Source organism: Aquarana catesbeiana, linkage group LG08 (assembly GCF_042186555.1).
Source record: "Aquarana catesbeiana isolate 2022-GZ linkage group LG08, ASM4218655v1, whole genome shotgun sequence".
NCBI classification, from domain to species: Eukaryota; Metazoa; Chordata; class Amphibia; order Anura; family Ranidae; genus Aquarana; species Aquarana catesbeiana.
The window spans coordinates 279085478-279106755 of record NC_133331.1 but is presented as its reverse complement, the minus strand read 5'-3'; the positions used below and the strand labels follow the sequence as shown (position 1 = coordinate 279106755).

Below are 21278 nucleotides of genomic sequence, written 5' to 3'. Positions count from 1 at the left end.
ACTCCCCAGATGTGGCAGAGGTCGACTGATAGAGAGGGTTAGCTTGAGGTTTAGCGTCAAAGGTGAGACAGTTAGGTGGAGATGTGGGAGAGAGAGGAATGGTAGCTGGGGAGAGCAGAGTAGGGTTGTTTACATTGGTGATGGCAGAAGCATCAGAGGAAATTACAACAGATCCAGTGTTGGTGGACCCAGCCTGCCTCAGCAGAGTTAGCCCAGAAAGAGCCTCTTCCGCTTCCAGCATTGGATCACCAATCACCACTATCCCCTCTGGCCAGGTGTACATAATGCAGTTCTTCCGGACTGAAACCGCCTTCTGTATACCCTGCCGGTTTATCATAATAGACTTCTGAAGCCACAGCTGACCTACATCTAAGGTCTTTGCTGCCCAGAGCCTGAGTTCAAACTCAGTTATTAATTTCTCTCACCTCCAGGCATCAAATGTCCCCTCTAGAGGGATACCCCAACTAGTATCCTTGGACCACCTATGCCATTCCTTAAGGGGTTTCATGGCCTTTGCCCCAAAACTAGACTTCATGTAATATGCAACCGTCTGACTGTGGGAAGCCTCGCATTCCTCCCCTTGCATGGACTACCAATTGCCCATGGCGGTTTGAATCAGATTATAGTCTTACCCCTGCTTCCAGGGAAACCCTTGCACCAATTTAGGAGAGCACCGCCCAGTGCCTTCTTCTACGGTGGATTGACGGACTACAACCACTATACCTGGTCCAGTCCCCCAACTAGAAACCCTAATCGAGGCGTTTTTTAACTCTATGGCTTGTTGTCCCAACACTTTTGGCACAGAACTACAGAGTACCACTCTTTTAAACTGCAATACCCATAATAGCAATCAACTATTAACAATGCCAAACGATTAGTCAACAACCACAGATCACCCCCCAAAATATGTCTCTACCCCTCACAGTGTATGCATACACAAGCATATCTTCTGTACGACTGTGCACTGCATCGCCAGACTAAACTACACAGCACACTTACGCCCCATATCTCTACAGAACAATAATCACAAAAAAATGGGGATAGCCTTCTGGGTCAAGGAATAATGTGACAGTAATCAGTGTGATGAGATTTAAAAACAAATAACAATATACACTGATAAGTGAAAAAAAATAAACATCCCAAAAAGTTTTTGGTGCAAAGTATAGTCCAAAAAGTCTGTATAAAACACATGAAGGAGATAGATCAGATGCGACCACTCAAGTGAATATAAAGGTGTTACTGTGTCCAAATAGCTGACCACCACCATCATCTGAATTGAAAACTCACCAAAACCAATAGCTGCCTTGTGATATGCACGCCTTTCAGCATAAATGGAAAGAATCCCTGGGTAGATGACAGCGGAAAGCTTCCTCTAGCGACTCAGAGCGAGGTCTCACTGAGAATAAATAAAGCTTGCCAGGAGCCAAGATGGATATTCCATAGTGCAGTAGGTTTATTGTTCCAAAGGTATAACAGACAATAAAAACACAAAATAAGTGACTTACATAAAAAAGCGGCTGGCGACCCAGAATCGCTTAGCGGTGAGACGTCAGCACCAAATACTCCTGCCAATGCGTTTCATTCTAAGGGATGTTATCAAGGGGTCAGGTACATACAGTGCTATCATTCTCATTCTATGCTATGTCCTAATCCTGGTTTGCCTGAGTTAATGTGAAATGAATATGAAGACAGGTATACAACAACCCTTTTTATTGATTGTAGTTTTAAACAGATTACAGCAAAGGTTCAAGTTATAGAACACATAAACTGAAAGACTTTGCATGCAAGCCATATTAGCATTACACATACACAGTTCAGTACACATGGAACCAAAATTATCAATTTTTCTTTCGTCATTATAACAATTTAACTAGTATGTTGGACAGTCTTTTTTTTAAGTCTTTTATAATGATGTGTCATTTTTTTTATATTATAAAAGAAGAAAAATGTACAGACAAAATATGAAACATGAATAGGGGAAAAGTAGAAAAGTAGGGGAGTACAGTTTTCACTGTCAACCATAATCCAAATAATTTTTATGATTATGAAGGGTCATAAAAAAATTCTAGGGTTCCAAAATCCTCCTATAAACTTCAGTTGTATTAATATATAGAAGCTGCGGGCAATGCTCCGGGGGAGATGTGTTATCCGGAAAGCCTGGGGAGCCAACAAAACAAGGGATCCATCTAGGGTGAGCCGATGCCGGAGAGACCAGGGACCACCGATGTGATGTGTCCAAAGCTAGGATGCACGCCCAGGAAAAGTTCCTCCAGCCAATGTGAATGAGCTGTCAGTCCGACAATCGTAATAGCCAATAGGGATGTGTTTCGGAGGCAAGCCAAGCCTCTTTCATCAGCCTGAAGAGCTCAGCGGCTCATTCACATCGGCTGGAGGAACTTTCCCTGGACGTCCATTCCAGCTTTGGACACATCACATCGGCGGTCCCTGGTCTCTCCGGCATCGGCTCACCCTAGACAGATCCCTTGTTCTGTTGGCTCCTCAGGCTTTACGGATAACACATCTACCCCGGAGCATTGGCCGCAGCTTCCATTGGACCATCCCGGAACACATCCACCACTGGCCTCTGTCTGTCACCCCCACTACTCTGTGAGTGCAATTGTTGTTTATACATATACATTTTTTTTAATAAACTGTGCTACACCATGCCTGCTTGACGCCTCTCTTTCCTTCCCCTTTTCTCTTGCTTGTAATCTGAAACCTGAGTGGAGGGAATAGACACACCCCTCTAAACAGTCTCATAGGGAAACATGCACTGCTGAGACAGTCATTCACAGGCTGTGCTGGAGCTCCCCTCCCCTATCAATGGGACCCTGTGATGTTGGCATAACCTGTTAGAAGTGACTCATGCAGATAGCAGAGGGAAGAGATACAAATCACTCTAGGTGCTTTGGATTGAGACAAGTACACATTAAAGAAAGATATAATTTGTTAATTTTTTCATTTCAGAGGTTTACAACTACTTTAAGTAATGTAGTTGGATATTTCATTCCTGGAAAAAGTATAAAAGTTATAATTTAGATGGAGTCGTTTTCTTCAAAAACAACCCACATTTTAAATGCATCTAGCGTTAAACTTTTTTTTTTTTCACTTTTGGATAGAGTAGGGAACAGTGAGCAACCCTGCAAGGATTTAAAAACCAAGTTCACATTTTAAAAAAAGAATAATAAATGCACATATTTTTGCAGGTAAAAAAAAAAAAAGTGTTTTTATTTTTTTTTTGCTTTCTGGAGCCTGCAGAGCATTGCACCCACTAACAGCAGATCATAGGTGTGATGTCAGGCTCCTGCAAAATCGAAGTAAAGCTGTCTGCACATACCTCGCGTACAGGCAGTTACTGGGGAGCAAGAAGATCAATGAACTACTATGGTGCTCACCAGCACTCTCGCAGTTCATTGAGAAGTACAAGCCATCTGCCATGGTGGCAGTTAGTAGCTGTAGTTCATTAATTCACAAATCACTGTGAATGAATCACCCGGCTGTGCGGGCTCTTTTTAAATTGTGACAGCAGGTGTGGGGGGAAAATTCCCCTGCCCGCTGTCACAGCAGGGGATCCTAGTGACGCAGTCAGGCTCTTTTTAAATTGTGGAAAAGTAGAGGAAAAAGCTGCGCTCAAAGGACAAAATAAATAAACCAAAATAAATGAGAAAGGTATAAAAATATAAAAGCAGCCAGCACCTAAAGATCTAGTATCAAACCTCACAACAATGTATATAATGCAAAGAGATGCAGCGCTAAAAGGGTAAGTGAAAAGAAAGTGAAAAAAAGACTAAAGCATAGTCTCATAAGCATCAATATGTACTAATTGAACAAAAACAAGCTCATGTGCAAATTAATAAATTAATGACTGCGTAAATAAATGGATAAATGCAAGATCTAGTCAAAAAACAATATGTGAAAAATTGCTATATACATAGATCTTAAATAATGGTGAATACATAATAAAGTATTGTGTATAAAAAGAAACCCACAAAAAAAAACAGTCCAGAAAAAGTGACCAAAAGAAAGCAGTCATAAAAAGTGCCAGGGAAAAGAAATGAAGAAAATCTTCTGTGTCTTGCCACACTCAAGATGAGAAATCAAATGCGCTTACCAGACGACGATGACTGCTATTACGGCAGTCTCGCCCAGCACAGGGAAATCGGTCTCCCAACAACCATAACGCCAATCCCCAGACGATGTCCTATCGTGACGAAACGCGTAGGGAGGAGCCTACAACGTCATCACGTTGTTCTAGGACGGGCTATACACGAACCTAGGAAGTGGAGGTTACAGACGGAGACGCCAGAATTTTTTATGCAATTTATTCCGCTGCCCTTTTAACACTGCGATCTTGTAAGTGTACTTTTATTCTCAATAAATTATTCTTTTTGGACATATTACACTATGGAATGTTTTTGTTTCATATCCCTGGGAATCATCTGCCTATAGCTGCTGCTGTACGTCATGGCTGTTGGGAGACCGATTTCCCTGTGCTGGGCGAGACTGCTGTAATAGCAGTCATCGCCGTCTGGTAAGCGCATTTGATTTCTCATCTTGAGTGTGGCAAGACACAGAAGATTTTCTTCGTTTCTTTTCCCTGGCACTTTTTATGACTGCTTTCTTTTGGTCACCTTGTCTGGACTGTTTTTTTGTGGGTTTCTTTTTATACACAATACTTTATTATGTATTCACCATTATTCAAGCTCTATGTATATAGCAATTTTTCACATATTGTTTTTTGACTAGATCTTGCGTTTATCCATTTATTTACGCAGTCATTCATTTATTAATTTGCACGTGAGCTTGTTTTTGTTCAATTAGTACATATTGATGCTTATGAGACTATGCTTTAGTCTTTTTTTTTTTCACTTTCTTTTCACTTACCCTTTTAGCGCTGCATCTCTTTTTAAATTGTGACAGCGGGTGTGGGGGGAAAACCCCCGCCCGCTGTCACAGCAGGGGATCCTAGTGACACATTCAGGCTCTTTGGTAACATGTTAAAAGTTACATGCTACACCAGTATTTAGGGTTTAACATGTTACCAAAGGTGAACTTATCGTTTAAAGTGATTCTAAAGGCAGAAGTTTTTTTTTACCTTAATGCATTGTATGCAGCCTACCCCTCCCCCCCAGTCCCCTCTTATACTTACAGTACTTGAACCTTATCTCGATCCAGCGATCTTGCATGAGAGTAGCGGCTCTCCCAGGTCTTGCTTTCCTTATTGGCTCACACATAAGCGGGAGTCTTTGACTAATGCTGCTGTCAATCACAGCCAGTGAGCCAATGAGGAGAGAGTGGGGGGCGGAGTCAAGCCACGCTCTGTGTGTGAACGGACAATGTTCTTTCACAGGAGCGCAGCTTATGAGCGAGCCTGCTCAAGTGCCCCCATAGCAGAAGCTTGCTATTGGGGGAAATTGGCAGGAGGGAGGAGCCAGGACCGCTGGCAGGGGACCTAAAAAGAAGAGGATCGGGCAGCTCTGCGGAAAACCATTGCACAGAGCAGGTATGACATTTACATTTTTTTTTAAACCACAACCTTTACAATCACTTTAATCTCTGTGTGAATTCCTGTCTGTCCTATTGACCACTGTCGACAGGACTGAAAGCATAAAAAATATTGAGTGTAACTGGAACTGGAAAAGAGGAGGAAACTTCCAATGGGGACACATACTGTATATAAGAAAGCATTGCTTCTCATTTCCTATCCTTTAGATATAATTTAGGATGTAATAATGTAAAAAAAAAACAAAAGTCTGGTTTGAGGAGTTCATGGGATTATCATATCGGAATAAACAAAAAATAGTGTATATATAGACAGAAACAACAAGTCTCCTGAATCTTTAAATTAGTTTGTTCCTTCAGATTTCAGATATTTGTCCTAAAAGTATTTACAGATTCACACGATTTCTTGATGCTAAAATAAAAGATGACTTTTTAGATTTGCAAGGGGTTTAGCTTGATGACTCTTCCTCTGTGTTATTCTTTTGATGTAAGACAAGATGTAGCCTTTTGTGCATTTGGTTATGAGCAGTCAGGTTTGCTTTACTCCGAAAAACTCTCCCGCACTCAGCGCATGAATAGCGGACATCACATGTGTGCGTCCTTAGATGTGAAACAAGGGTTCCTTTTTGGGCAAAACACTTCCCGCATTCGCTACAGGAATACGGCTTCTCACCTGTATGAACCCTTTCGTGTCTCGTAAGAGAGGACTTGTAAGAAAAACTTTCACCACACCTGGAGCAAGAAAATGGCTTCATTCCCGTATGAGTTGCCAGGTGACTCGAAAGATCCGATCTATTAACAAAACATTTCCCGCAATCTGAACAGGAGTAAGGTTTCTCTCCTGTATGAGTTGTCTGGTGAATAGCAAGATTTGACTTTTTCGTAAAACATTTCCCGCATTCGGGACATGAAAATGGCTTTTCCCCTGTGTGATCTCTGTGGTGTTCAATGAGTAAGTGTTCGAAAGGAAAACATTTGCTGCATTCGGAACATGAGTACGGCTTCTCCCCCGTGTGAGTCCTCTGGTGGTAGGTAAGACTTCTGCTCTGGGAAAATGATTTTCCACATTCAAGACATGAATATGGCTTCACTCCAGCATGGGTCCTCTGATGTATGATGAGAGCAGTTTGGCAAGGAAAACATTTGCCACATTCTGAACATAAAAACGGCTTTTCTCCGGTGTGAGTAATCTGATGCAAGATGAGATGATTTCTCTGGGAAAAGCACTTTCCGCATTCTGAACATGTATAGGAGTCCTCCCCTGCGTGGATTTTTTCGTGTCTGGCAAGGTAAGACTTGATGGGGAAATTTTTACCACACTCGGAACAGGAATATGGCTTCTCCTCTGAATGTGTTTTTTGATGTGTTATAAGATTGGATTTCTTAGCAAAACACTTCCCACATTCAGAGCATGAGTAAGGCTTCACCCCCGTGTGAGTTCTCTCGTGCTGAGTAAGACTTGATCTCTCTGGAAAACATTTCCCACATTCTGAACAGGAATACGGCTTCTCCCCGGTGTGACCCCTCTGGTGCACGATAAGACTGGACCTCCTCGTAAAACATTTTCTACATTCTGAACATGAAAACATCTTCTCTCCATTGCCGCCTCTCTGGTGCGAGATGAGCTCTTCACTCCAAGAAAAAGGTTCACTATGAGTACTGAGAGGTGAGCGACTAGCAAAACTCCCTTCTGGCACAGAGGGCTCAGATGAAAACTCAGCACTGTGAGGCACTAGGTGGACATTTGCAGTCATGGAGTTTTCTTCTGAAGAATCAGATGTGACATCATCTTCTCTTTTACCACCTGGAGACATATTGGGATATTCTTCCACATTAAACCTTCTGTATTGTCCATCTGGGGGAAATAAGAAATCAAGACAAAAAAGATTGCTAAAAAATACTTTTTTTTTTTACTTCAGTAATGTAATTGTTAGAAAAAATAATGGAATACTTTTTACCATACTATGGTTGTACTACTACTATTAGGTACTGTAAGTCAACATGGTTCTATTGCACTTGGTTGTCATTCTAAAAGGTTTTAACACACTAGATGCTGAAGGGGTAAGGTTTAGACAGCAGACTGGTCAAACCGACAGCAATCACAGTTTAAGAAACTAATTCGCTCATCGCCAGTTTTCAACAGTGATATTTACTGTAGGGTAAATCCATGATTTTTATGAATAGGGACCCTTCCCAGCCATGTAAAAGAGACTCTGAACTATGATCTAAGATCATAAAGTGTACTTTTCAAGGTGATTTTAAATAAAGTGATATTAAAGACAGATTTTTTTTTTTTTTTTTTTAAATAGCAAACATGTCATACTTACCTGCTCTGTGCAGGGGCCCCTGATAGTGCTCCTGGCCCCACCTCTTGCCACCTGAGCAGGCTCGCTCCCGAAACCACTACTCTGTGTGTCCATTCACACACACACAATGCATGGCTCAGCTCCGCCCCCTCCTCATTGGCTCACTGGCTGTGATTGACAATAGCGGGAGCCATTGTGTCAGGAAACTATTACAGCTAATGCTTTTTGTTGTGCAGCTAATGCTAATTTTCGCACAGCTAATGCTTATTCCCGTGCAGCTAATGCTCGTGCACATGTACCAGCACACAGATGAGCTCGGCCTAGTATCCAACGTGCACTGACATGTAGGCGCATTCGTGTGCGTCAGCAAGCATTAGCTTGCATGTCCATGCTAAGCTGCAGCTCCCTGTGCTCATTCAGACACGAAGCTGCGGTTCGGCCCTGTCCCCTCGTTCTCCTGATTAGCTAACTGACTTTGATTGACAACAGCGGGAGCCAATGGCACCGCTGCTGTGTCTCGTACTGCCAAGACACTTGTGGACATCACTGGACAGAGATGGGGCTCAGCTTGCCTCTGACTATTCTCTGCTTGCTACTGGACCATGCTCTGCCTGCTTCCCTGGTACTGACCTAGGCATGCTACTGGACCTTACTCTGCCTGCTCCCTGTTCATACTGCCGCCTCATGGTGTATAACTCAGGCTCACCATGATTATGTCTCTTTCTGTGGCAATCACCTGTTGCCAAGCTACCAGCACCCATGCTTTTTTGAGCCTTGTACCTCTATCACCACATTCAGGGTTGCTCGGACCGCAAGGGAAGCCCTCTTGTCAACTTGGCCTCCAACCAAAGTACGTGACACAATGGCTCTCGGTGCTGCCTCAGCCAATGAGGAGAAGGAGACCCGGGATAGCCGAAGCTCTCGTGCACATCGCTTGATCGAGATGGGGCGCAGGTAAGTATTGGGGGGGAGGGGGGGGTGCTGCTGCCTTTACAACCACTTTAAGGGTTCATTTGCACCTATGCATTTACTTTAAAGTGGATTGTGTGCCTTTACCCATTGCAGACAGGGGACATCTGTAAATAAAAACAAACTGCAGCTGTCACCGATGTTGAATAATGCCTTTTCTATAGGTGTAGGCCATTTACATACCTCATGAAGCCTGACTGGAAAACGCCTAGGATGTTGCTAAGAGATGCCTAGCTGTTTATCGTGCACCTTCACCATCACAGGAGTGAGCTCTCAAACATTGAGCCCAGAGCTACTGTATCAGGGGAGAGAAAGTGCATGTGAGGGGGTTTGAATCAGAGAAAGAGCTTCTTAGCCCAGGGTCTTCAAAAGACTCTTTTTCATAAACGACCAAGTCATAAACAGTCTGAAGCATAGTTTGATGAATACACACAGAGCCAAACTCTCTACATATTCCATAAATCCTACTGTAATGGAGTTACCTTTATAAAAACACCTATATTACAGTGTCCAGAATGCTTACGAAGACAGGATTTTTTTTCTGAGGGCCGATGACTCTGCTATATCACAATGGACTGAATCAAAGACCAGACGGACACTATTTATTACTTTTAAATGCTTTTATTTTACTGTTGCTTATGTCAGTTCTGTAATATCTGTTCTTCAAAAATTTCCTGCACTGATTTTCTTTTCATCAAAATTATATTTACAAATTGTTAAGCTGAATCTCTGTATACTCTAACTAGAAATGATGAACTTTGCCTCTGTGAAGAGCTACTGTAGTGTAAAACATTTTTTTAACCAATTCCCGCCCACCCACAGTGCATTTACAGCAGGCGGCACAAGCAGGCTGGATCACATACATGTACATCATCCAGCCTGTTCCTGGTTAGGGGCATTTGTGCATGTGCCCCCTGCTAACCCACGCTGTCACTGACTACAGCGGGATTTTATCAGCAGGTTCCCGGCCAATGATTTATGGCTGAGACCTGCTGATCAGCCGTAGCCAATCACAGAACAGAGTCCTGTGTTTACATACACAGGGCTCTGTAAACAGATCGGAAATTACGATCTGGCTGTTTCTTCTGCCTGCAAAGCAGGGACAGAAAGACAGGCCGTCTTCTGGGGTTGGGGAGTGCATGTGCGCTCCCCCTGCCAACCCGTGCTGTGATTGGACACAGCATGAGTTCTGTGTGTTTAAAAGCACACAGAACTCTGTATACTGAACATAGGAACAGCAACATGGCTGCTTATTCTCCCTGAAAAGCAGGGAGAAAAAAACAACCAGATCAGAAAGTAAACACATTACACATTGTTAGGCATACAGTTAACCCCTTGATTGCCCCTAGATGTTAACCCCTTCCCAGCCAGTGTCATTAGCACAGTGTCAGTGTACAGTATTACAACTGGTCACTGTATTAGTGTCACTAGCGATGTCAGTGTCGGTTAGTGATCCTCCCAGCCAGTGTCTGTTAGCGCCAGATTGCCCGCCACCCTATCACAGTCCCACTTTATGTCTTTGATCACCGACATTACATTATAGTGTTTATTGCTGTGTAAATTCCAGTATATATACCATAGTTTGTAGATGTTATAATGTTCACACAAACCATTTAATATATACTATTTTTTGTTAGCAAAGACATGTAGCAATACATTTTGGTCTACATTTGTAATGAGATTTTATTTTTTTATTGGATATGTTCTATAATAGAAAGAAGAAAATATCAGGGGGGGGGGGGGCTTTCAATATTTTTGGTCTTTTTTTGTTTATATAATAAAAAATTAACAAAAAAACCCAGTGATCAAATACCACTAAAAAAAAAAAACACTCTATTTCTTTGAAAAAAAATTATATAAATTTCATTTGGGTACAGCATTGCAGTGCTGAATAGCAAAAAATGCCTCGGTCATGAAGGGGGTAAAACTCACCTGAGGTCAAGTGGTTTCATTTGAAAGAAGTAATATGAGGAGAAGAACCAAAGTCTAATGGAAGCTGATGGCTCCTGTCTCCCCCACTGGATTTAGTGTTTATTCCTCACCTGTGTTGATCTCTGGAGGGATTTCCTCCTCTTTGCATGGCTCATCACCCCTTAAGTCCATCTCTTTGCCATCTGTATCTTCGGTTTTATATTCATACCAACTTTTTTCCTACATGTGCAGCAAAATAACAATATTGTCCAGTTTCTGGTAGCTGAACACCAGAGCTACAGCTTTTTCAAATACATTACATCTACCTGATCTTCCTGAGGGATCTTCTGATGATCCTGCGTGGAGTCCCGGGAATACAGAGGACGGGGACATCTCTCTGGGGGATTTCTGTTACTGGATCCATCTTTAGGAAATACAGAAAAGCTACAATAACTTGAATAAGAATATTGTAAATGATTACCGTATATTTCGCTCCATAAGCACCCCCCCCCCCAAAAAAAAAATGGGGGGAAACGCCTGTGCGTCTTATGGAGCGAATATTGACCAGGCCACCCCTGTCACCGTTGCCGTGTTAGAATAGTTGGGCCGGGGGCACGGCTGCGGTGGCCAGCCACCAACTAGCTGATGGGCTCTGCTGATGCCACCGCGTCACTTTTTACCAATATTGTAAAGCGCTTTTTATCTTCACAAAATGTGAGTGTTCCCTTTTTTTTTTTATATACAAATAAATGTTTCATCCATAACGGAATTACACTATGTAACGGGAGGAAAATTCTTTCATGTATCCTTGGGCTAATATCCCTTTGGTGGGCATCCATTTGAAAAGTACTGAGAAGGACCATAGAAGTCTCTCCCTTCTATTGGATATCGTTTGTGCTGAATGATCCCCCTGGGTGTATTACATCACAAGCCTTACTGACTCATTAGGCGTACGCCTATTTGGGTTCAACTTTTCCGGTAAGCCTTATACATATCGGTGGTGGATTATCTACTGACAAATTGTCTGCACCAAGTTTTTCAAGTCACCATGTCATCACATATGGACTTTGATGATGTTTTTTTATATATACAATTTTTGCTTCACTTATTGTTGCTTATCACATAGCTATCAATTTCTAACCATTTGATAGTTTACTTTGTTTTACAAGGTTTTTTCGATCTCATTATATATATTTAACTTCTCTTGTTATCACTATTTGCAGTTACTGCATTGGCGATTTAATCACCTTATCTTGCAATGCAGTAATATGATATCACTGTGTTTCTTTACATGTGAGGTTTTGCATTACATCTATGGTCACACCATTTGTTTTTTATTTATTTGATATCATATTAGCGCTACACTTTTCTTTACATCGTTTTTACCACTTTTTGCAAACCAATCTTTTGCTGTGTCAGCTGCTAAACACAACTTTTAAAGAGACAGCACGCTTTTGGAAACATATAAATACAGAAAAGCTACAATGACTTGAATAATATTAATAACTTGAAGAATATTGTAAATGATTACCGTATGTTTCGCTCCATAAGACACACCCCCCCCAAAAAATGGGAGGGAAATGTCTGTGCGTCTTATGGAGTGAATATTGACCAGGCCTCCCCGTCGCCGCTGCTGTGTTAGAATAGTTGGGCCAGGGGCACGGCTGCGGTGGCCGGCCACCAAGTAGTTGACGCATGCTGACGCTGTTGCATTCTGGGAGTTGTAGTCCACATGCTCAAGCTCCCGGTGGGCGGAGAAGCAGTGCAGCACAGCCAGGGAACTACAACTCTCAGCATCTTGGAGGCAGGGTGCACCAGGGAGTCAGGAATTGGGACCAACGTGACTGGCTTGGGCTGCAACTTTGCTTGACTCCAGGACAGGAGCATCACCCCCCCCCCCCCCAGTACTGGAGGAGGCTGTGTAAGGGGACCTGCTGAGCTGGCACTAGCAGCTGCTATCACTGAGGTGAGAGACCCTGACACCCCCAGGGCCAGCTGACCCCCACATCTCATCTATCTCCCCCCCATACACCCCATTTAATTTGCTCCAGTGTCCACCCAGTAAGCTCAAAATAGCCCTCAATACTGTAGATCCTGCTGGGAGCTGGACACGGGCCATGGCCGGCTCCCAGCAGGACCTACAGGCCAGCAGCCAGCAGGACCCACAGGTCAATGGCCGGCAGGACCCACAGGTCTGTGGCCAGCTCCCAGCAGGACCCGCAGCCATTTCATTCAGAATATTTTTTTTCTTGTTTTCCTCCTTTAAAATCTAGGTGTGTCTTATGGTCAGGTGCATCTTATGGAGCAAAAAATACGGTATTTATTATTGTTCATTACTCACCCAAGTCAATCTCTATAGGAATGTCCTCCTCTTTAATCCGCACACGTCCTTCTTCCTTCTCCTCAGCTTTGACATCTCTCTTAGTGTCTCTGGTGTCTCCGGGGTCTGTGAATAAAGATGAGAATGAAGCCCCCTGTACTGAGATGTATGAGAGACCCCAGAGAGTGTGTGTGGTAACCCCAGCTTCCCCCACTCAGTAGTAACCCCACCGATCTGCTGATTCCCTGCTCAGTAGTAACACCTAGCTCTGCTAATCCTCTGGTTTTCTTATCCTCCTGGTTACGTCTCTTGGCTGGTAACACACAATGAGATGATGTGAGGAGGAGAGCCGGAGTCTAATAGAGGCTGATGTCTCCTGACTCCCCCACTGGGCACATACTGTCTCCCCATTACTGTCTACTGACTGAGGAGGGGGGAGAAGAAGAGATTGTTGTAGTGACTGAACAAGGAGAATCTGGGACTCTTCTCTGGATTTAGTGTTTATTACTCACCTATGCTGATCTCTGGAGGATTATCATTCTGCTTGCAGGTCTCATCATCCATCAAAAGCATCTCATCATCTTCCACTTTAACAACAATCAGGTCTTCACACTAGATAAGACAATGTCATAGTTTAAGCTGAATACCAGGTATGGCAATTTTGACATATTTAGTGTAAGGATCTGAGATACCTGCTGGTGGCACTGTGCTTCACAGAGCGGAAGGTTGCAGCTCCAGTGTCCACCAGCGGGTGTCTCCCAGCAGTCTCAAGTAATCAGTTTCCACCTGATGTTGGCTGCTGGGAGGGTATTTAGGTCTTCCCCTACTAGTGCCTCATGCTTCAGTGTTTTGCTGCTGCCACAGCCTGTTGCCATTGATCCTATTCCTGCCCAGTTCACTGTACCATGTGTCCTGCTTCCCTGTACCTGTTCTCCCTTGTTTCTGTCTTGATTTTCCCTTCCCATCTGCTCCCTGCATCTATCCCTGTTTTCTGAGTTACACATTTTACATATATACTGTATATTGTATATAGTTAGTTGTAGTTAGGCTTTCAATTTATTAGGTTTATTAGTCAGGTATTTTGTCACTGGGGTTTTGTTCATGTTATTTGTAAATTTGCTGATGGATTTTGTTTCACTGTAAATAAATCTCACTTAAAGTGGCTGTAAAGCCTTACAAATGCCCAGTGCAGTGAATATCCTTAGGTGATACATAGAGATGAAACAAATCCTCCTACATATGTTGTACCTATTTATCTGCAGTCTTCTCTACATCCATTCAAAGTCCAGATTATATAAAGCTTTTCTGAGCGTTCAGAATAAAGGGTGTGGAGAGCCGAAGTTACAGTCTGTGGAGCTCAGTAAGGAAAGCTCTGGGAGCTGATTCGAGGGAAGGGACACACACACCTCTTCACACAGGAACAGAGCTGATGCTGTCAATCACAGGCTGTGTGCTGGAGCTTACTCCCCTGTCACCTTTATTCTCTTGGTCAGAAGTGACTCATACTGATACCAGAGGAAGGAACCAGCAGACAGAAATTACACTTAGTGCTCTGGATAGAGACAAGTACACTATAGAGGGATATGCTTTGTTCATATTTCATGTCTGAGTTTTACAACCACCACTTGCCGACTGCCTAACTGGGAAAATACATAAATACTTTAATGTTAAATGCCAGGGTTATAGCTGCAGCTAGGTGCCATAAACCCTGTATATTTTGTTCCCCAGACGCCGGTCTTTCTGATAAAAGTTGTCCGTGTTTGTCACTGGGTCCCTTTTAGAAGCGGCGGGACGGGTCGTTCACCACCATCCCCGCTTTCCAGTGGTACCTGGGCTTACATGGCTGATCAGTAGCTCCAGAAATGGATCTGGAGCAGGGCATAGAGATGAGCAAAGGAAAGATGGCCTCTGCTCATCACTATGGACTAGGAGGACTGTTGCAACGTCATGTCGTTTCCAGTCCATGTAAACAAGGCCATTTTTTTTCTAAAGCAAAAGATCAAATTTTTTAATTTTTATTGTTTTTAAGGGTACAGGAGAGATTTAGGGTCTTTAAGGCTTCATGTAAACGGGACGTTGTTTAACCTCTCCTGAACGATTTAACTTGACAGCCAGAATCCGACGTTTAAAAATGTCCGTTTAGCCACCTTTAGCAGCGTTTTGCTGCGTTTAGGAGCGTTTAAAAAAAATAAAAGTCTGTAAATGAAACGCTGCTAAATGTTTACAGGCTGTTGCAGGCATTTGGTGTTTTAAATGCTTCTGAACATCGGTCCTGAACACATTTCTTTGCGTTCCAAAAAATGCTTCTACACTCAACTGCCTACAAACTACTATAAACGACCCTGTGTACATGTACTGATAAGATAACATAGAGGAGCGTTCAGGGGCAGCTGAAAAAAACGCCCAACTGCTACTAAACGTCCATTTAGCAGCAGCAGTGTACATGAGGTCTTAGACACCAGATCTCTTCATAAAGAGGACCTGTCATGCTGTATTGTTATCGTAAGGGGTGTTTACATTCATGCAATAGCAATAAAAGTGTAAAAATTTTTTTTTTTTAAAGGGACAGTGTAAAAATTTTAAAAATGTAATATAAGGAAAAAAATATATTTTTAAAGTGCCCCTGCCCCTGCATGCTGGCGCTCGGTGGTGAACGCATACGTAGGTCACGCCCACATATGTAAATGGTGTTCGCACCACACATGTGAGGTATCGCCGCGAACATCAGAATAATTCAGCAATAATTCTAGCAATAGACCTCCTCTGTAACTCTAAATTGGTAAACTGCAGAAATTTTTAAAGCCTCGCCTATGGAGATTTTTAAGTACTGTAGTTTGGCGCCATTCCACGAGCACACGCAATTTTAAAGCAAGACATGTTAGGTATCTATTTTTGCTCTCCCAAGAAAGCATAAAAGACTGGGGCTGCTGCAAAAGAGCAGCTACAACTTACCCGCCCCGGCAGCCTGCCGAATAAGAAGGAACTTCCGTCGTGGAGCTGACAGTGGCTGTGGCCCCTGTAGATTCTCTGCCCCCTCCTTCCTTTTCTCTCGAAAAGAAATGTGCAGGGGGGGGTTCTGTGTGGCCGCTGGGAGAGTAGCGCTGTGACTTGTAAATACAGAAGCAGCGCTACTGTATTTACAAGTGACAGTAGAACTTTCAGGCTGAAAAAAAAAAGTTCTGCTGGTGCTTGCACTAGCGCGCCCCTGCGGTGCAAGTCGCCGGAGCCAAATGCCGGAACTTGTTCAAGGATTCAGCCTTGATTCGTCGGGACTTCCATCAAATCATGGGATGGTCCCAGTGAATCCGGGATGGTTGGGAGGTATGTAAACATACTTACATGTAAGTGTAATTATGTAAAAACTGCCATACCTAGAAATCAGCTTTAACAGTATCTATTGTATTTTGAGTTTTATTAAGACCCCTAGTTACTACCTGATAATCCAGAGGAAACGCATCATCCTCTTGTATAGAATCCCAGGAATACAGAGGACGGGGACATCTCTCTGGAGGATTTCTGTTACTGGATCCACCTGTAGGAAACACACACACTGACTGAATACATTGTTTCTATGTCTTTATATCAGAGGATGTGTGTATCTAGGGGGATCCTCAATACTCTTCTCTTCTTTACAAGAAATGAAAGTCTCCTCTTACCCGGTGATGTGAGAGGCAGTCGGTTCTCCATCATGACGTCCTTGTAGAAATCCTTGTAAATACTCCCACATCAATACATCTCTGACTGTACTCGGAACCTAAGATGGTTTAAAAAGATCACTCTGTATAAAAATGTTTGAAAAAAAAAATAATTCTGCAATAAATTACCATAAAAAGTGTATTTGAATAAACAGTGAAAAAGCAGGGAGTTCTTAACTTTTCATTTACAAACAGCATATAAAACTTATATTTTACATTTGGCATTTCAGGTTTTTTTTTTGTTTTTTTGCTTTTTCCAGTTGGGGAGATTTTCTTCACTTCCTGTCCCAGAGATGCCATAGGAAGTGTGAGGAAATCACCACAAAGTATTGTGTTTTGGTGACAACGCTAGACTTTGGATTATTCCTTTCCTCATCCATCCAAAACCAAAAAAAAAAAGTTAGACTTGAGATACACTTTAAGGCTGGTTTGTGGACCAGTGCCGGTGTTCTGCCAAACCAGCCAACTCGCCAAAATCTCCAACCACGTCACTTCCGGTGACTCTCCAGCAGCAATGATTGCAGATTTCGAAAACTTGGCTGTTTTCACAGAACACCGGCAGCGTATACACTATGGTACACAACGACTTGGATGTTTTGACAGAACAGCGGCTAAGGAGTAAAAAAGTTGTCGCTGCCTTGGAGGCCGGCCATGTTGTTGGTTACTAGTGGGTGGACTAACAATGTCCACTCATTATATTGTGTACCGTAGTGTATACGTTGCCGGTGTTCTGTGAAAGCAGCCAACTCGTTGAAACCTGCAATAACTGCTGCTGGAGAGTCATAGGAAGTGACGTGGTTGGTGACATTGGCGAGTTGGCTGTTTTGGCAGAACAACGGTCTGTGCAATAGGAGGTGGATGCCATCAGAGCGAACCTGTACTACCACCCTCCCGCCACCAGAGGGTGCCTGCTCCCCTTCTCCCAGCACCATTGCTCCTTTACCTCTCTGTGGTCACGTTACTCAGGCAATGAGTTATGGAGAGGAAGGAGGAGAAGAAAGAGAAGGGGAGGGAGGAGAGCTGGGCTGGGGTCATAGAGTACTGGTGATCCCCGTATACCACTACTGCACACCCCCTGGTGGGGACAGGCTGCACACACAAACAGAGTTGACAGACTGCAAATGCACCCCCCCACCCCCATCAGCAAAACCAGTCCATGGTGCCGGTGAGGTTGGGGACCCCTGATTTAAGGTGTCTAAGGAAAAAGTGGTTTGGACAGTCAATGTTGTCCAGAGTAAGGGATTGGGAGGCTCTGACTGGCTGCTTTGGACAGCAGATAGAGTTCTTCCATCATGTACTTTGGTAAATGAGGCTCCTAGTGTTCACCAAGACAGTATGCTAAAGCTGCCCCAAATGTACAGGGCGGAATCTCAGTAGGGCCGGAGGGCGGCAAGGACACTAATTGGCCTTCCCACTTATATAGTACACACTAAACAATCATAACATTATGAGCACTGACAGGTACAGTAAGGAGAATATCATTAATTATCTCCCTAAAATAGCACATGAAGGTGGGTGGGATATTTTAGACAGCAAGTGAACATGCTGTCCCTGAAGTTGATGGGTTAAAAGCAGAAAAAAATGGGCAAGTGTAAGAATTTTATCAACTTTGACAAGGGCCAAATTAAAGCGGAACTAAACCCTCCTATCCTTTTCAGCCAAGGAAGCTGCCATCTTGGCCTCTGTTTTATCTTCAACTTCCATGTGATCTGTTATGACACCAGCCATTTGATGGTTTGACAGTTTGGTTGAGGGCACAACCAATGTGACAGTTAGCAATCTGGGTATGGCGGGAATGTAACTGCTTTTTTAAACCGTTAAATCGATGGGTTTAGTTCCGCTTTAATGGCTAGGTGACTGGGTCAGAGCATCTTTTAAACTGCAGCTCTTGTGGGATGCTCCTGGTTTGCAGTAGTCAGGATCTACCAGACGTGGTCCAAGGAAGGAAAACCTAGCAAACCGGGGGGGGGGGCAGGGCCATGGGCGGCCAAGGTTTATTAATGTACATAGGGAGATAAGGCTGGCTTGTGTAATCCAATCCAATAGAAGATCTACTGTAACTCAAATTGCTATAAAAAAAAGTTAATGATGGTTCCGATGGAAAGGTGTCAAGTGTTGACCCGGGTCCACAGCCAAAAGCACCTACAATGGGCATGTGAGCATCAAAACTGGACCATGGAGCAATGGAGGAAGGTGGCCTGGTCTGATGAATTCAAGAATGGTCTGAGGAACTCAACAACGAGTTCAAGGTGTTGATTTGACCTCCAAATTCTCCAGAACTCAACCCAATTGAGCATCTGTGGGATGTGCTGGAAAAAGAAGTCCGATCCATGGAGGCCCCACCTCACAAGTTACAAGACTTAAAGAAGAACTCCAGGTTTTCACACAATTTACATTGTTTGTTTGGACCAAGCTGCTTTATAAAGGATATAATTTTATTGTACAAAATACAAAAAACACCAAGACTGGGTACCCATCACCAACACCGGGATTATATTAAAATTAAGACAACGTTGTCCGTTTATGAGCAGCTGTGTCACTCTGACAGCACACACACACCGATTATCCAATTATTTGTGAATTAAAGTGCAGTTCCTAATACTGGACTGAAATATGTCCATTCTGTCACTATATTCATTAGGAGGACCCCTTGATGGGGTATGGTTGGATAAAAAGTAATTGGTTGACACTTGGTGGTATTCCCTAAGATGATATGATTATTTTTAAATCCTTGAAAAAAACAGTGTTGTCTGGTGAAACATGTCGGAGTTTACACCATGACAGAGAGGTTTCCTGCGTCATGGATGACGTATTACGCCACGCCCGCGCATGCGCAGTTGAAGCTAGCAGGAACTAACTCGGCTGAGGAAGCTGGATGGTGGCCTGGCCCTGTAGACTAGTCCAGTATTAGGAACTGCACTTTAATTCACAAATAATTGGATAATCGTTGTGTGTGTGTGCTGTCAGAGTGACGTAGCTACTCTCAAATGGACAACGTTGTCTTAATTTTAATATAATCCTGGTGTTGGTGATGGGTACCCAGTCTTGGTGTTTTTTGTATTTTTACAATAAAATTATATCCTTTATAAAGCAGCTTGGTCCACCCCTGACTCCTTTTCAGGGGGTTCCTGTCCCCCCTGTATTATTTTTGTTATAGCTCCTCTTCACTAACCTGTGAGGCCGCTGGCTGTAAAACTGCATGTAGCTGAGGCTACGTACAGCATATTGCACTGTGTACCGGGTGCGAGACGAGACTTCCTGTCTTATAACCGGACACAGGGGAGTCTACAGCAGCAGCCTTCAGCCATTCAGAGGGAGCGATGTATTCTATCAATGAATACAAAGCTTTGTCTGATTGGCAGATTGGCAGTCAGAGAGGCAGGCTGATGATGTCACACCTCTTACTCAGCCAATCAGACAAAACTTTGTATTCATTATATCGTAAATTGTGTGAAAACCTGGAGTTATTCTTTAAAGGATCTGCTACTGGCGGTTTGGTGCCAGATACCACAGCATACCTCCAGAGGTGTAGTGGAGTCCATGCCTCAACGGTTATGGTTGGTGGTCATAAATAATGTTATGGCTGATCGGTATATAACCCTAAAACCTCCACATTGTGCCCCAGCAGAGGTCCCTATCTAATGATCTCCACATCAAAGGACTTCATACCTTCCAACATTTTGAGATGGGAATGAGGGACACCTACTAACAAATGTATGTAAGCATAGGACACGCCCCCTGCCACACCCCCTTAAAGGAGAATTAACCAAAAAAAAGCTTAATTAAATCCACAAGGACTTTTTTTTTACTACTATTCCTTTATATTGGCTTTTAAAATGTACAAATGCAGGAATATAGAATTTGGATGAAAGGTTTAGCACTGGGAAACACTTTTTGAATGATAAAAGGTGCATTTTATATATACAACTATATGGATCAGACCAAAATGAGGGACAAATGGGGGGGGAAAGGGACATTGTTTCAAATCAGGGACAGTCCCTCGAAATCTGGGACAGTTGGGAGCTATGCCATATAATGATGTCCACATCAAAGGACTTGAAGGAAAATGATGTGTGGAGGTGACATGATTCCCCCCATCCAATCCACACAGAGTGCTGGGACCCCCTTCTCTCATAATAATAATAATAATAATAAGACATTATTACCTCCTCACTGGGTACACACTCTCCAGCCTCATAACCCCATCAGGAAATTAAATGACATGTAAAATTAAAAACCCTTCCTCTGAACTACACAAAAATGGCCGTTATTTCTGTACAGCTAGCTGTTTCTATTTAATTCAATAAAAATTGCTTCAAGTCAGTCAACCCGTATTTAAATCACTAACGTTAATAACATGTGTAAACGCTTTTATTAAAAAAATAGAAAACAAACTGCTTTAATCACGTTCAAGCTGCACTACAACAAAATGGCCGCAGGTCCTCTAAAGGGAGGAAGTTAGTTAACTTCCCCCTCTAGCGGTTGCTCAGTGCAGAAGCCCAGTGGGCGGGGTTTTCCTTATAAGGCGGTGTAGGCTCTCTCTCTCCGCTCTGTGCGCATTCCCAGGACTTCCAG

The 21278-nt window shown here is 43.1% G+C and overlaps 1 protein-coding gene across 1 annotated transcript; it reads right to left on the bottom strand.

Annotated features, from left to right (window-relative positions):
- Nucleotides 1-4631: 4631 nt before the first annotated feature.
- On the bottom strand, nt 4632-20957 carry LOC141104508 (uncharacterized). The gene is made up of 8 exons (XM_073594075.1): nt 20870-20957; nt 16665-16762; nt 16443-16540; nt 13521-13620; nt 13030-13134; nt 11015-11112; nt 10820-10928; nt 4632-7357 (listed from the first exon to the last, which is right to left on the bottom strand). Exons 2-8 carry the CDS (start codon nt 16696-16698, stop codon nt 5952-5954), a joined length of 1950 nt encoding a protein of 649 aa, XP_073450176.1. The 5' UTR covers nt 16699-16762; nt 20870-20957; the 3' UTR covers nt 4632-5951.
- Nucleotides 20958-21278: the final 321 nt, after the last annotated feature.

What these genes read in the sequence shown, in the direction of transcription:
- LOC141104508 (XM_073594075.1), bottom strand. Translation starts at nt 16,698, where the DNA reads ATGATGGAGAACCGACTGCCTCTCACATCACCGG. An exon ending in AGATCCCTCAGGAAGATCAG is followed by an intron (nt 10,929 to 11,014) that starts GTAGATGTAATG and finishes CTGCACATGTAG; the next exon opens with GAAAAAAGTTGGTATGAATA. An exon ending in CCCTCCAGAGATCAACACAG is followed by an intron (nt 7,358 to 10,819) that starts GTGAGGAATAAA and finishes TATTTCCCCCAG; the next exon opens with ATGGACAATACAGAAGGTTT.